The following is a 16,908-nucleotide window of genomic DNA, read 5'->3' as shown; positions in this document are numbered from 1 at the left end:
GAGTAAATGATAGACTGCAGACTGCGGACCAGGGATAAAATGAAGGCACTGTAGACTAAGGGTAAATTGCAGACCAAGTGCAGGGGTAAAATGCCAAAAGTACAGATTTGGTACTCAAATATCAAATATAACATCATGTGAACGCTTTACGTACTTTACTATGTAACACTTTTAGTTTGACTGCAATGCTTTTTAACTTGTCCACCTATTCAAACTGAATCAGATTTGCTACTACATCTTTGCTTATGGAGTACTGGATTTTGCAATTGCAAAAAGGGGAAACATCATTTTGAACAAACTGGGCTATTGTCATCGCCTGCAATTACCTACAGAGAGGGTCTTAACTATATTTTGAACTTTTGGACGACATAATACAAAGGTGAATTCGGAATCATGAAAACGACCGCTCTATACCAAGTTTTACGTTAGTGTTGCTGTCTAGGCAACTGCAGTGCAAACATCCACAATTTCAGAATTTCGAAAATGTGCTTATAAGCACGTATATATACTGGCGAAAACGTGAAAAACGTTTATATATCAGACACATCAAGCACACCCTTCTGAATATAAGCATAAAAAGATTCAATAAGTTCAAAAAGAAAGCTTGCAATGAGTAAACTGAGCCGATTGTCTGTCTTTGGTTGATTGCAACAATGCCATGCAATATACGGACTATTGAAGCGTAAGGAGTGTTCAGTACTCATGGTTTGGGGGATCGGTGAAATCATGGCTTGGTGATGAGGGACGGGGAGGGGGGGCGGACTGAAAATGTTTTAAGTGCATCCTTGGGGGAGGGGGGCATGATATAGTTTTATGACAGTTGTGAAGGGGGGCAGGCAGTTGTGAAAGTTTTCTCATTTCGTTTTTACCTAAATGTTATAATGAGCATATCGAGTAGAATCACCATGAATTGAATCCTAGGTTTTGAACGTGAACGTCTTCATAGTTTGAACTTAGAATTTGTTTTCCTTTGAGGATCAAGCATGCTTTTATTTATCTTAGTGTATTCGGAAACTCATATATTCAAGAAAAGATTAAAAAGCTCTGTGTTTTTCCTTGTTTACAACATAGGATTTTATAGTTTGGCAGCTATCCAGTCAAAAAAACTAACAGTATACATGCCTATTTTGACCCATTACAGAGTCATCTTTAAAATTCTGTGAGGATGTTACCCGCGCCCCATAAAGCCACAATAAACACAGAGCACTTTAAACATTGGATTTGTCACTAAAACAAATTAATACATCGATTCCCTTGTGTCAAACTGTCCTGGAACCTAGTTTAAAGGCCTTAGCTCCCACGAGTCTCCTCTAGCTCAGTGTTAGAGCATCTGAACTAGTAATCAGAAGGTCTTAGGTTCGACTCCTGATAGGAGCACTCGGGATTTTTTCCTGAATATGCCTGCGTCACTTACTGAATAATACATCATTCATTTATTCACCAGGTTTAAACCACCATTCCATGACATTTATTGCATACCTAAACGTGTTCCACACCACACAGGTTCTCTAGCTCCTAATGGAGGTGTTTTTCAAATTCTTCCTCTTGATCATGATGAATTCTTAAAGGAAAACCAATCCAGAGAATAAAATCGTTGTAATGTTTTTGGGAAACTGTGTCACCTGACTTGTTGCTTGTGGCATAAACCTGAGCATAACGTGTGAAATGACCCATAATGACAAGAATGTACCCTTACCCACCACTACTCTTTTCCAGATGAAGAAAGTCAATGGCGATAAGTTCAAAAAGTGTTGTGGTCACATTGAGTTTTAATGGAGCTCTTTTCTTCAGCGTGGGAGACTTTGGTTTAATGCATTGACAGGCGTTTCCATTGTGGTGTTCAATATCTCTACATGTGAAGCCAATAGAAATGCTCTCTGGCATGGTCTAATGTGCGGTCTACCCCAAGATGACCCATATTTTCATGGAGTTCTTTGAGGACCAGGGGGCGAAGCTGCTTGGGTACAATAATTTGAGTCCTAGTTTCTTTTTGGCATCTAAGTATATCATCCTTATCCAGGGAAAGGTTATCCCATTCATGCGGGAGAAGTTGCATCACAGTTAGCTCCCATTTTCTCTCTCCTGTTGATAGTCATTGGCCACCCTGCAGTAGATCATTCACTCAGTGAACAACCTGGTTGTTCGTCGCTTGTGCATTTTTTTATGTCAATTTTTGGGTAAAGGAGAGTCATCAGTTCCAAAGTTTACGTACTTCATTTACTGTCTTTGGAGGAAAGTCCTTGAGTGCAAGGATTGGCTTGATACTGGTTGGGTCTAGCTTGTAACCCTCTTCTGACACAACACGTCCAAGGAGTGTAGCCTCTCTCTTAAACAATTTTCATTTCCGAGGTTTACCACGCTCTCTCATTCTTTCTGATTTTGCCGCTTGACTGCCTCGCCCATTAATTCTGCCTTTGAGTTCATTTTTCTCTGATTTCATGTGCCTTATTTTGGAAGGGATCGGTTGGTTCCCGTCTGCACTCGGGCTCCTGGTTCTCTGTTCCCCTCCCTCGTTAGGGACCTCACAGGCATTGACTTTGGTTGCTTTTTGGCGTTCTGTTGACAATTTTGTGTTTCGTTCTGCTTGCTGTGAGGCTAATTCATTAACTTGTTTCATAAGTTCCTCATCGGTAAGCCCTGGTGTGCATGAGTTGGAGGCTAGAATGTCATCACGAAGACCAGTTTCCAAGGATTTCATAAATGTCTTCTGAATCAGTGCAGAGCCAAAATTAAACTCACAAACTGATTCCTGACTAGCGAAATTTACTTTGTTACGGAAGTCCAAAGTGCGGTGTAAGAATTGATGCGGCGACTCATTGCCTTGTTGGCATACTCTTGGTAAACCCCAAATACAGCCCTCTCCTGGTAGTGGACACGGAGGATTCTTCTTAATTTTGCAAGGGAGAAGTCACTCAATGTTTCCACATAACTTCTAAGACTACTATTGGGTGACATCGCACAAAACACGGCATCCACAATTTCCCTTTATTTATAACCACGTTTAAGACCAGAATCTATTTGATCATTAAGGACACAAAAGTTAACTTTTCCGTCTGTCCTGGCTCGCCAATCTGTTCTGAAAGTTTGTATTCTCTGCACAGCAAGGATGGGGTCACTTTAACTTTCGCGAAATGTAATAAAATATCCTACACCCCTTGTTCGATTTGTCCTTTTTGGGGTTTTTCCTCGGTACCAATTTTTTCACTTTTAACGCCCGTACGTAGCTGTTACTTTTTGATCCACTCCTTCAGTCAATTCACTTGATTGTTCAAGAGGGGGACAGTTCCTTTTACGTAGGTGAGTAGCTGTTCGAGACATGTGCTTGTGGCCTTTTCATCACTTTCAATTTTGCTGTTGATTTCATTTCTGACAATTTTAATTCTCTGCGTTTTAGTTTTTCCTGTTACATCGTCCTTGATTCCTAATATTTTTATCATTTCAGCCAAGCTGTCCTCATCTTGATCAAACAATCATCTTCCACTAGCAGATGTAATTGCTCCATAATTTATTTAACAACATGCCATACGGTGCCGCAATTTTCAAAACACAAACGTGCAGTTCCAGGTGTGAATATTCAAAACAAACAATCACTCTACCCGTTTCATCGACCTTGCAGCAGAGTTAGCGTATCTGCCACTGTGACTCATTGTCATCTGACTGCAAATCCTTTTGCCATTCCAAATGGTCGTATCGCCCTGGCCAACATCTAGTACACTCAGTTGAATCCCTCATTTAAAATCCACGCATTCTGCTCCCCATAACACCAAAAATTGTCCTTGAAACTTCCAAGTTGCAGTTCGTGCTGGCAGGGTCCCCAAATTGCTGTGAAGATGTTACCCGCACACCATAGAACCACATTGAAGACAGAGCATTTCATACATTGTATTTGTCACTAAGACAAAACTAATACATTGATTCCCTCGTGTCAAACTATCCCAGATGCATGTGACCTACATCACTCATCACGCGTTACAAACTTCCGCTTCGGGCTACTTTTCCATTTCCATTTCCAATGTTTACAACCTAACAAGGATGGCAACGACATGGGGGGTCAGCGGGGTGAAAATTCTGCACATCTTTCCCGGAAATCCTGCTACGAAAAGGGCAAAAACTATCCAATCTCCCTTCTATGGCTAAAAATTGGCAAGAAAAGTTTAAAGTGCCCCTAACCCTTCAAGTTGTTTTCTTTTGGTAGATTTCCATATCTTTCAAGAACTCATTTTCGAAAAAATTTTTGAGAAATATTGAATCCTTTTTTTTTTACGAGCGCTAGAAGTGAAGGCAGTCTTGTCGATATTTTCACCTATCGTTCGCATTAGTCCCCCACTCGGCCAAATATGGAGCGTGACGTAAGAAAAGGACATCGTGCAAAAATATTCGAAGATTCGCGGTAACGCTTCAATTGTAAACAGAGAAAATGGTTGGAAAATGTGTGGTTTCTGGATGCAGCAGCTCTCGAAATGTAGAGAAAGGAATCAGCATGCATAAGAGGGGTGTCGAATGGTCCCATTCAATTTAAAAGTGCTCGCAAAAATTGGCCTTTGCTCGAATTGCTCGCAAAAATTAAACGGGTGCTCGCTTGCTCATGCTCGCAAAATTTTTGCAACTGCTCGCATGCTCGCACTCTCGTTAACATGTACTCGATTGCTCGAGATTTCGTTAATCCTATTAATAAAAGAGAGATTCCAGCTCGCGGAAAATTTACGAAGTACTCGAAGTGCTCGCTGTTCGCTATCTCTATTTTTCTAAAGTGCTCGCTGCTCGCCATCTGTATTTTCTAAAGTGCTCGCTGCTCGCAAGAAAAATTTGACAACAGCTCGTGCTCGCAAAAATAAACACAGTGGTCGCATGCTCGCAAATGCTCGCAAAGACCATTCGATACCCCTCATAAGATTCCTTATGAATCCTTCTGGTGTCCTTTTCTTACGTCACAGTGTCAAATATCGGACGCTTCTCATTGGCTCGTTCCTAATGAGCCCACGAGAGAAAAATTTGTCCAGCGGGGCTTAAAGGGCGCAAAAATTTAAAAATTTCAGTAACTTTTAGCGCTCGTAAAATAAAAAGGATTCAACATTTCTCAAAAATTTTTTCGAAAATGAGTTCTTGAAAGATATGGAAATCTACCACAAGAAAACAAATTGTAGGGTTAGGGGCACTTTAACAAATCCTGTGCCACGCCTGCTTGAATTGGTAGAAATTAAAACTGCAAGATTGCAACACGATTGAATGCTACAAAGTCAATCGCAGTACATTAACGTAACCTGGGTAAAAAGACAGTTCATATTTCTTTTTACTTTGCAAGAGGACCCTTTCACTTTTGCCATCAATCATCAAGTAGGATATAGTAAAAGAGACATATTAAGCGACAACAAACGAGTTTCAATAGATTGCCTTATTTACGAAAATGCATTCCTTATACTTGCTTGCACTGGGCTTGAACAGGATCCTTAAAAGGCCATGCCCATAAAGGGTTTTGTTTCCCATCGCCCTCTCTTTCATAAAAGTGGGTCGGTCAGTTGAACAACAACAACAAAAAGGTCATAGCTAGCCACAGCATTATGCCTTTCAAGGCATTTCCTGTAAATGTTTAAATGGCAGCATGTTAAGAAATTGAGTACAATACCGTCTTATTATTAACAAAATTATATAAACGTTAAAAAAAAAGTAAATTATTCTCCTTTTTTCTATTTTTTTCTTTAACATTGGGTTGGTCTGGTGATGTTAAACGAGCAATTTATGGGCATGGCAAAATTAAAAATAAGAGCTGAAGTGTTAGACAAGTTCTGCGCAGAATGGAAAGGAGCGGAAAAAGATATTCTTCTGAATCACGGAAGCCATTCTCTGACCGTTGTGGAATCGACCTAGGAGTCACTTGTAACCTAATTTTGGTAACTCAAACTCAACTCTAACTCAACTCAAGCTCGTAAGTTGGCAAATAGCAAATCCTGAGTTTCAAGGCCAGACAGAACCAAGTCTTGGGTGATTATAGTAGTAATTGTGGCAAGATGAATATGAAGGGTACAATGACACTAGCACTGATGAAACAATTGATAGATCAGAGAATTAACTCTGCAGCCTATGCTGTAATTTCCCACTGAGCGTTAGCCCTAGTAAGGAAATGGGACAGTACACGAGGTAAAGGCAATTACCACCATAATCACCCACGACTTGATCCTTTGGTCTCATAACTCTGTTGGTAGAGCAACGGTCATTGTCATTGACCTCCAGATTTAATCACTGCTGGAATTTAATCAAAATATGATCATTGGAATTGGAAGGTTGTGTGTTAATTTCATAGTGTAAAGCCTGAACAGTATAAAAACAGCTTCACATTACAACAATTATATAACTTTGGTAAGTGCATGCTTGAATGGGTGGGTCACAATGGCCCAGTTGCACAGGTCCAGTTTGCACAGGTCAATATGTTGATTCACGCCTTGGGAAACTAATGCTACTAACGCAATCTCAGTCGTGCTTGTATTCTTATGTGGAACATTGTATAGGAAATTAGTTTGTAAAGCATCAGAATAGCTCTATGAGTTCTTGTGTATCGATATGTTTTTCTTATTGAATCCAGTTTGTATTTCACTCTTTTTTTTTGTTTTGCTTCATTTAGCTTGAGGCTACTGTCGGACAGTTGGAAAGGTATGAATTTTAAAACTGTTTTTTAAATTAGTAGTTTCAGTGAAAACGGAGCACTTGGACAAAGTAAAAAGGCAGTAGTAGTAGTAATAGTAAGAAAAATCCCATTATGGATTTACATGTAGGGCTCTACCTGGGAAGTTAAATGCTACAAGAAGAATTACTTTGTTGAAATTATTGTCTGACAGTAGCCTAATTACTTTAGAAAACCACTGATGAGATATGATTAAAATGCACTTTTAATGATTCAACACTCGAAAAAAAAACCCAATATATTTATGGTACCGTAACTAGATGGAACAGTTAATATATCTCTTTATTAGGACTCAAAGCAAATGTACCTTGAATGGTTTTGCCTTAATTTTGAAAGCTCAAACTCCTCGTTTTTAAAGAAAATATTCATTCAGTTGTGTCTTATGTTTAGAGCGAAAGATGACTCTGAGGCTGCACATCACGCTCAGACAGAGAAACTTCAAGAAGAACTCAGATCAGCCATGGATGATAAGGTCTGTACATCAGTTTGGCAATGAACAGATTCCATTAATTGATCCTAGATTCAGCAGTTAATACCTGTGTTTCCCAAGGTGATTATTATCTTACATGTTTTGACTTCATTTTGTTTTGGTAATTTTTTTTTCATGAAGAGCTTATCTGAAAAGGAGTGCAATCAGCTTAGGGCAGATCTTCAAGCCATGCGAAACATAGCGGAAGAGCTGGATAAGGTAACTATCATTGTGATTTGACCATGAGCCCTGGAAAGTTCTCTGACCCATTGTGGACGATGGTCCCAGAGACTTTCCACTGTTTAGAAAGTTTAGTGATACACCAGTCACCAAACATTTATTTATTCACTTATTTTAAGGTAAAATATACTTATGGGAACTAAATGGAACAGTTATTATAAATCATCTTTATTAGGGCTCAAAGCAAATGTATTTTGAATGCTTTTGACTAAATTTTGTTAGCTCAAACTCTTCTCTTTTTTAAAGAAAATATTTATTCGTCAAATGTGCCTTGTGTGTAGGGCGGAAATTGACTCTGAGGCTGCAGTTTGCAGTACAATTTTGGTTGCCATTACAAAATAATCTTGCCAACATGGCAAGTCTTTTCTTTAATTATTAAGAAATAAAACTAGTTTCTATGTCTTTAAAGATAAAGACCATGGGAGACATGCTGTTTCCACGATGACACCAGCCATTCTTTTATGGAATAGGCAAAGGATCAAAATCTAAAGATGTGACTATGACAACTCCATAAATCGTTCAATCATCAAAACCTAAATTGTCTATTAAAAGTGAGTTAGAACTTGCTGAATCTGGCTACAAAACTTGCAGAGTAAAGAAGCTTTGTTTACAATATAAGAATCACAGAAACATCTCTTGTGAAATCGCTTAACTTCTTTTTCTCTTCTGCTAAATATGACGATACACTAACTGTTGAATGAAAACCAAAAACTCTAACACCTTTTGCTGCACGTAAACTTGCCGTTTTCCATAATAAAAAGGGGTGCTATGACTGGCTCCCTAAATAGTCCAGCTTTTACTAGGTCGCTTAGGTGGACTTTGCACAAATTTAATATTTCTTTTTTTTTTTTTCGAAACAAATGTTTTAAATGGTGTCAAACATGTTGCCATTTGTCTCAGCTTACAATTTTTGCAAAATGTTTAGATAATCCTAATAGTTTCTTACTTTACCTATCCACTTCTATTTAAAAAATACACTAAAATATATTCTGGCTAGCTCACACCAATCAGTATTTTGACTGTGTTCGTAGATTAAAGAAGATATTTTGAAAGTGTTTCATTTATTTTTCAGTTGGAATTAAGAAGGCTTTATTATTGTATGCAATGTTTTGTCTTTTAATGCGCTGCTCCTCCTCCTCCTGCACAATTCTCATATATCTCCTCTCCTCTTTTGCCAATTCATTACACAACATTATCCTCACATTGAACAGAATTCGGTCCCATGTGAACACCATACTGGCCAGACATTGCCCTCACTCTCACCCTGCCTCACACAAGTCTCTTATGTCCACATTTTACCACGTTGGCTTTACATCGACCTGGTTCTGGCCCCTCATTGGCCTGAAATTGGCCTGGCATTTACCTCACGTTGGCCAATCATCAGCTCCCCATATCCCTCACACTTTCATTATACTCACATCATCTTTGCATTAGTCCCACAACCTCTCATTAGCCTCACACCGACTTCATATTAACCTCATATGAGTCACACAATGACCCTGCATCGTTATCACATGGACCTGGCTGCATATTGAGGCCTTAAACTAGTTACATGTCTACCAAACCAAATTCAGCATCAGCAATGTAAAACTTTCTTTTAGACACTGATTGATTCTTCATTTTCCTCCTTCTACCAGTAATAGTTATTCAGATTTTCTTGAGCATTTTATGTCTGTGGGCAGCTCACAAGGAAACATTAGAAATAAACATTCATTCATTCAATGGAAATGGAAATTAGCGAGAATTGGTTGACCATTATTATAATAAGAACATAAGAGCTTCCTTGAAGATCGATGCCTTATCAACTCGCGTCCGTCAGTGCTGAGTGCACAGGTATAGATTCATATGAAATCTTGACTAAATCAAAAAACATTGGGTGGTTGTTTCCATTGTTTCAACCTTCAGTTATCTTTCTTCTCAGTGGCAGACAGAATATCTTGGTGTTCCAGTTCAACAATATCTCTTGCATCAGGAACCTGGCCAGACCAGGACCAAAGTCTGGCGTGAAAGCTGGGGCAAGCCCGGCCACTGGCTTCGGCCAGGTTGGCCAATGGACAAAAAAATAAGGGAAGGCACAGCCAAGGTTGGCCAAGGTTGCCGAGGAAAAAGCAAAACATCTTGGCCATTATGGTCTGGTCAGTAGCCCTGGCCAGCCAGAAACTTCAAAATGCTAAGGAAAAAGAACAATCTTGGCCAGCATTGCCTGGTCTGACCCTGGCCGTCTGGGGCCAGAAATTGACTTTTTAAAGCTTGCGAAGAAAAAAGTGAATAACTAAACCTGACTGGTCCTAGCCTGGCTAGGATCTGCAGTGAAGTATTACTGGCTGGGCAGATGGGGTTACCATGACCACATACATAAATCAAAATCTAAGCCTAATCAACCAATTTTATATAGATGAGTTACGTCTAGTATGATTACAAGGCAGTGAAGTAAACACTGAATTGAAGCTTGACAAACTGATTTATTATATGTCATTAGTCAGCTCATGCAGATACAGTCAAGCCTCCCCTTGCGACCACCTCTCATAAGTGACCACGTTTCAAAATACCAAAATTTTCCCAGTCAAATCACTATAGTTGGAACCTCTCGTAAGTGACTGCAACCACTTTTAAAGATGACAGTTTGCAATATTCTTTTGTTTTTAACGTTCTTTAAGCGACCACTTGTCAAAAACGTCCTCATATCTATCCCCGGTTGGAATTTGGACAATTTGCCTTTGTAAAAATTATCACATTACATTTTTGGGTAGTATAGGAGACTTAAATGTCACAATCGGAGGGTCCGGGTTTCCGAAAATAGTTTCATCCCATTTGCCGTGTTAGGTAATTTAGCACAGGCAAACCATCAACTCTGATGGTGAAATTCCTTCGGCATATAATTTTGGAACGTTTAAGACTTTTTGGGGCTACTCTGGAGTTACCCTATACTAATGGCTTCACACTTAGACCCCTTTTGGTATGACTTCGCAGAAGTGACCATCTCCCATAAGCAACCACCTAGTCTTGACATTTTTGATGGTCGCTTACGGGAGGTTCGACTGCATTTACAAACTTACATTTTCACATTCTTTACTAATCATAGTACACTGTATCTCTTGGCCCTGATCGTCTTGCCAGACAGTCATAGCAGTTTGCTAGATGTCAGTTTTTTCTTGTTGCAGCTCCTCTCATGGCTAATCCTGACACTATTTGAGCGGCAGGGCCGGCTGCTGTAACGGCATGTTAAGGTGTCAAAATTTGAGACAGCGGTCGTTTCACGAACTCTCTGTTTTCTTTGATCTTGCTTCTCTTCCCACTCGACCCTCAGCATCTCTTCCTGCAGGGTGGCTCCTGTGCGCACTGCAGTTTTCCATGCTGATTGATCTGACGCCATTCGTTCCCAGGATTTTGGGTGGATCTGTAGATGCCTCATGGTGTCCTTGCACACGTCTTTGTAGTGCAACTTTGGTCTGACCTGAGATCGCTTGCCACTGGAGAGTTCACCAAACAAGCACTTCTTTGGGATGCAGGTGTTGTCCATCCTATAAACATACCCAAGCCACTTCATCCTTCTCCTGCTCAGGATAGTTGTTATGCTAGTGAGCCCTGCCATCTCGAGAATTCTATAGTTGGAAACTCTGTCCTGCCATTTGATATTTAGGATCTTATGAAGATGGAAGATGTTAAGTTTTCTCTCCTGACCAGTATTTGTGGTCCATGGCTCAGAGGCATATAGTAATGTGCTGAGCACACATGCTTCATAAATGCGGACTTTGTCTTCTCTGTAACATACTTGTTTTGCCAGGCTCACTTAGTCAGCTTGCCGAAGGTTGTAGCAGCTTTGCCAATTCTGCAGAAAAATTACAACACTGGGAAAATTACAGTGCTGAAAACTTGAGTGAGATATAGTTCCTTATATACATGATCAAAAGGTTTGATGCTTTAATTCACTTTCTGTTTTAAACTATCAGACATCAAGTAATGATTAAAACTCCACTATCCAGATCACAAAATTTTATTTTGTCATTGTTCGTGAACAGTATAATAGAAGTCACGATTGATAACAAAATTAAATCACTTTAAAATAGACTCCCATGCTAATAAGCATATTGAGCAGGATTTGGTGACTTCACAGACTCTGAAGCTGCAGTCTTGAGTTTCAGCCTTAACAACAACATTGAGTTGAACATCTACAGGAAAAAAATAAAAAATTGTGCACGTCAAGTCCTTCATTCTGAGTGATCATAGTGTTCCTATTTTCTTTTAACTCGTGCATGGTGCTAGTTAAGGTATTATAATACTCCAAGTAATGAAACAAACAGCTTATTTTATAACAAATAATTTATACCCTGTTTGCATCAAAATTAGCTTTCAAATATTGATAACCATTTGCAGGCTCGGCAGGTGTTATTTCATCAGTTTTCGAAATATGCCTTTCACATTCTTGCGAAAATTTGGCTCTAAACAATCGTCTGTACCCTCTAAGACATTTGATAAATTTGCAACTTCCATTAGTTGTTGTACAATGGGAGACCACATTTTTCACCTCCATATTGCTCTGGACAATGGAAAATGTGCTCTGGTACTCCTGAAGGGAGCTGTTTACCCTTCTCTTTACGAACTCGGTGGTTATTCCAAACATAAATTCTGAAGGTATCAAGTTCCTTTTGAAGAACAGGAATGTCAACAGAGGCCAGCAAATTCCTGGAGATCAAAAGAGCAATACTTTTCATTACAGCATGGTACGCTAATTCACTGTGTGAAATATATATTCACTCCTTAGAATTAACATTATGAAAAAATCATTATTTGCAATTAATGCTATATTATGCCTTGCTAGTATTATTCAACCAGTGCTGGCTTTCCTCTGGGCGTTTGAATTGTCTTTTCTCTGGAATTTATTTATTTATTTATTTTAAGTCAAGCATTTAACTTCTGAAAGGCACCACAAGTCATCGTCAAGTAAAATATACCTGTCTTCGTTGTTACTAGAGTCATTATCTCCATCCTCAACCAAAGTAGACAACTGCTTTTTGAAGAACCTTTCCATCCTTTCTTGGAGTTCATGTCACCACCGTTCACTTTTATTTTAGGTGAAAGGCCCGTATAATACACTCTGTTGCATCCTCTAAATCACCATGTTTAGCACGAAGAAAACTAACAATGACATGAAGTTATCATTCTAATTCACTTTTTATCTCTTTTTATTTCTGCTTATTATTATAATTAGATACATTTGAAAATTTACCATATGCTTCTTTAAAAAAAAAGAGATACCTCTCTGTGACGGACCCCAGTTTGTCATGATTAAACTAATCTAAAACTCTTATCCTATGTTGTTCATTCTCAGTGATTTATTAAGTTAAGTTCCATAAACTCCTTGAACACATGACCTGGTATGGCAGTACACTGTAAAGATCGTGCTTGTTTACCATGAAAGGGAAACACTATGGTAATTCTGATAGACACTATTACTACTTGTGTATCAACATTTTTGTTTCCCTAATATACTCACCTCTGCTCTCATATTCCAGGTAAAATCTGCCAATGATCTTGGGATGACTGTTTGTGGTCCAAATTTTTAAGAAGTTCATCCTTGCACTGAACGTATCTTGTCCCCCATAAAAAGATAGAGGAAACGTGGACTTTTCAAAGCCACACATCTTGTCAAGACCATCCAATGACATTGTATAATCTAGTCCCAATATAAATTTAAAAAGCAGCATTTTAGCCCCATCTGAAGGAAAAAGGGAGATTGCCAGGAGAGTAGTTTAAACATTTTTGTCCTAAAGGCAAAATCATCACCCCAAATTGAACTGATTAGATATTCTTTTCACACAAGTTCTCATGCACACCTTATAACATGGCACAGTCTGATCCCTAAAATATCAGTTAAACAATGGAAATTTGTATTGAAGAAAAACCGCATTGGTTCTGACCCCCTTTTGAACGTTCCCTTGTCTTCATTTTCATCTGCTTTCTCACCATACTTTTTTGTTTGTCAACACCCCTGCCCCACCACCTTCTCCTCCCCCTCCCTATAAACTCCTTGTTTATTACCAGATAAAGGAAATACAAATTACCAAAAACTTACGGTAAAACAAAAAAGCCCATTTTGTTACCTGTGATGTGAAATTTCCTGTTCGAAGCAGTCGTGCAGCTTTTCTTTCTTGCTGTCCACTTGGATCAACATCTGCCATCATCGCATAGAGATGAGTATGGAAAGCCATAGTGGACAAAAGTGGTCGAGATTATTTTTACAGTCCAGTTTTGTTACAAATAAGTCAAGATGCCTTTCCAGCTAGCCAGAGGCAAGTCCACCCTTCCAGAATTGACGATGACCAGTCGAAAACGTGCTTTCATATGGCAAAAAATAATGACCGGGCGAGAAATTTCCATTGGTCGAGAATTTTTCACCAGTCGAGAACTTTTCAGTGTTCGAGAATTTTTCATCAGTCGAGAATGTTTTCAGCGGTTGAGGAAATACTCTAGTCAGCAGGCCGCATTTTTGCGCCAAAATGGCATGTGGTACAAACAAAGATCGATGGCGTCCAGTGATGGAAGTTCTGCCAGGGATATTCTCAGGACTATCTTTGGTAGAATAGGTGATCTGTCCGCCGCAATTAACCAAGAACAAGGATTTTCTCTTAGAAGGGACACAGATCTTTCACCAGCCAGCCTGGAAGACGAAGTTCGTGTTCTTAATAACCATCAAGTTCGTCCCTCAAACTCGTCTGTTCCACGGACTCCCGCGCAGAGTGGCTCTTCTATGCCCGCTACAAATACTAGTGCTTCTTTGTATACCATGAAAAGGAACTTCATGGTAACACACTCTGTTTTTTATAAGAACCTTTTTTTATAAGAACGTCAAGGCTGAGACTAACCAAAATTTTAAGAACATATTAAGAACATTCCTCAGGCTGTGTCAATTAAGAACGTTTTTGCTTTGCTAATCTGTATATAAAATCAAGGAAACAAATGCAAATTAACTTGTATAACGTTAACAATGGTGACACATCTCTGTTTGTCATAATCAGCAGTTCTTGATACCATATCTCAGCGGGCAATGCACTTTGATAGGTTTCTTGGTCACGTCCGCATTGATTTACTGAAATACACATAGTGTATACCTTGTAATTAAGAACATCTTAAGAACGAATTCAGCCTCAAATTGCAAACAAATATAAGAACGTTCAGCCTCAGCTCCAAAATTAGATGTTCTTATAAAAAAAAACAGAGTTTAATGGGGCTTACAGGCCTTCACGACTCTCATGTGCGTGTTTTAGTCTAAATAAAAGTTTTGCCCTCACAGGGTATGTCTTTAAGAGAACACCCTTTTCTCTATGGAATGAGCAGTGCTCCCTGTAAATTTTCTTTTAGGATTTTTCTTCGTATTAAATGCCATTTATGATTTGGAGGATTAGCGCGATAGTCAGTGAACAAAGCCGTGTGCTTAACTGTCGCATGTTTTGTATTTTGATCTCAAAGGTCTTTCTATCTATATGACCTCTTGTTGTTTCTGTTTAGCGACTCTTGTTCTTATGCCGTTTGTGGCAGGCTTTGTATGGCTCATTTCAATGTAGCCTCTCATTTTATCTTTGTAGGGATAGGATTTGAACAGTGTAATAATAATTATCTTGCAGCTTTTGTATTGCCCGGCCCGGATATTTCCTTTTGTGGCAAGATGTTGTGTTTCTTATCATGGCTTATTTGTCTTTTGATCCTTTCTCTAGCATTGTAGCTTCTTTGAAAGCTATGCAATGCGTTAAATTGAGGGCTAAAGACCACTTTACTCACGGCGACGTTTTTTCTTATTATTCCGCTCCACTCTGTAACTGAGGTTTGTGTTGTTGCGGGAGCTTAGCAGTTTCCTCCTGTGCTTTGATTACGCCACAGTTTAGGCAATGTAAAGATAACTGGTCATCGTCAATTCTGGAAGGGAGGACTTGCATCTGGCTAGCTCAAAAGGCATCTGGACTAATTTGTGACAAAACTGGACTGTAAAAATAATCTCCACAACTTTTGTCCACTATGGCTTTCCATACATAACCTCTTGTAACGTTAAGTCCATGGATTTCCCTTACCTTTTTATGCAAAGCACGATATCCAAATAGACGGCCAGGACCAGCAATTTGTTCCCATACTTCTATGTCGTGTAACTCGATGTCGTAGTCTATATTTATATTTTATGCTGAAGTGTTGCATTCTTTGACATAGAGTACGAAGGCTCCAGGCATACATTAAATAACACATTTGAACAAAATCCAGTATTTCGACTGTTTGTAGGTTTTGCTTGACACAGGCTTCTAACTCGGCCTTTGGTTCCTTGTCTTCTTTCCAATCATCGTTTCTTATTCGTGTTGCCATACTCTGTCATACAATATGGCGGCCTCACTTTGTTACTTTGCTTGTGAAATGCATTGTGGGCTATGGCACTCCTGGGCCACGAAGAAATTATTATTATTAGTTATTTATTTATTTTTTAATGGCATGTACTTTTACGTAGGTTAAATTGAAAAAATAATGAATAAATAAATAACAATAAATAATAAATAATTTTAATAAATAATTAAAATAAAAACAAATTGTGAAAAAATAACTAAAAAAAAATTATGCCAAAACTTCTATGGCACCCATGGGCCACCATACAGGCTGGCACAGACTCCTCATGTGTTTTTTGCATTCGCATTGCATAAATGCCTTCAAATTATATCTTTGCTCTTACGAGCGTGTCTTTAATATCTTTACCTCTTTTGTATGATACGATCGGAGGTTTCTTATAAATAATTATCGTTTTCAGCAATGGCTGATTTTGTATTTGTCTCCAGTGTTCCATCAATATTCCTTTAAGATTTTTAACTGCTGGGTGGTACGAAGTGACAAAAGGGAGTATAGAATCCTCCCATTATCATTTTCTTTTGTGTGAGGGCTGATTGTCTAGAGGCAAAGGTAACCCCTGACAGAGACCTTCCTATAATTTTTTTTAAAATACCTGTGTGCTTGAAGGCCTGTATTGAATTTCACAAGGCACCCTTCAGATGCTGTTTCCAAAGAGTTTGTTCTAAGCAGTCTCATTGGTTTGGCTTGAATGAACTTTTTTTCTTTTACACCTGGGGATCACACGAGGTGAAATCTGTGTATATTGAAAGGTTTCCATCCACTTATATATAGTAAGTTTTACTGTCCAGGATGGAATCTTTTGTGAATCTTTCCCCTTTAAACGCCACTGTGTCGAGGAAAGTAACTTGGTTCTATAATACTTCTGTCGTGAATTTGATGGTAGGGTTGAATATTTTAGCCTGTTCAATAAGGCAATCCACGTCTTCTATCTCTGTCCCATAGGGAGAAAACGTCATCAATGTAACGTTTCCATTCTCTTGGACTGATTTCGTTTTGTTGTATTAACTTTGTTTCATTTTCCGCCATGAAAATATAAGGAAATTACACTGCCGTTTTTGTTCCCATGTGGTTCCATGTGTTTGGAGATAATTCTGCCCATTGAACTGGAATGAGTTCTCTTTAAGGATCAGGCCTTGCATTCCAT

General features: G+C 38.9%; 1 protein-coding gene and 1 pseudogene across 2 annotated transcripts in view; one reads left to right on the top strand and one right to left on the bottom strand.

The window, feature by feature from the left end:
• LOC146453337 (centrosomal protein of 83 kDa-like) overlaps positions 1-16,908 on the top strand; it is a 176,073-nt gene that overhangs the window by 127,640 nt on the left and 31,525 nt on the right. For both annotated transcript variants that reach the window (XM_085096714.1, XM_085096713.1), the window contains 3 exons: positions 6,617-6,645; positions 7,067-7,148; positions 7,287-7,364. In XM_085096714.1, the coding sequence (XP_084952840.1) occupies positions 6,617-6,645; positions 7,067-7,148; positions 7,287-7,364 (189 nt within the window). The remainder of the gene's footprint in view (positions 1-6,616; positions 6,646-7,066; positions 7,149-7,286; positions 7,365-16,908) is intronic.
• Positions 11,707-12,414, bottom strand: LOC146453339 (uncharacterized; annotated as a pseudogene).

The sequence above is a fragment of the Pavona decussata genome, unplaced genomic scaffold (assembly GCF_977016875.1).
Source record: "Pavona decussata unplaced genomic scaffold, jaPavDecu1.1 SCAFFOLD_336, whole genome shotgun sequence".
NCBI lineage: Eukaryota > Metazoa > Cnidaria > Anthozoa > Scleractinia > Agariciidae > Pavona > Pavona decussata.
Note: the sequence above shows the minus strand (reverse complement) of the source record. Positions and strands in the feature narration are given on the sequence as shown.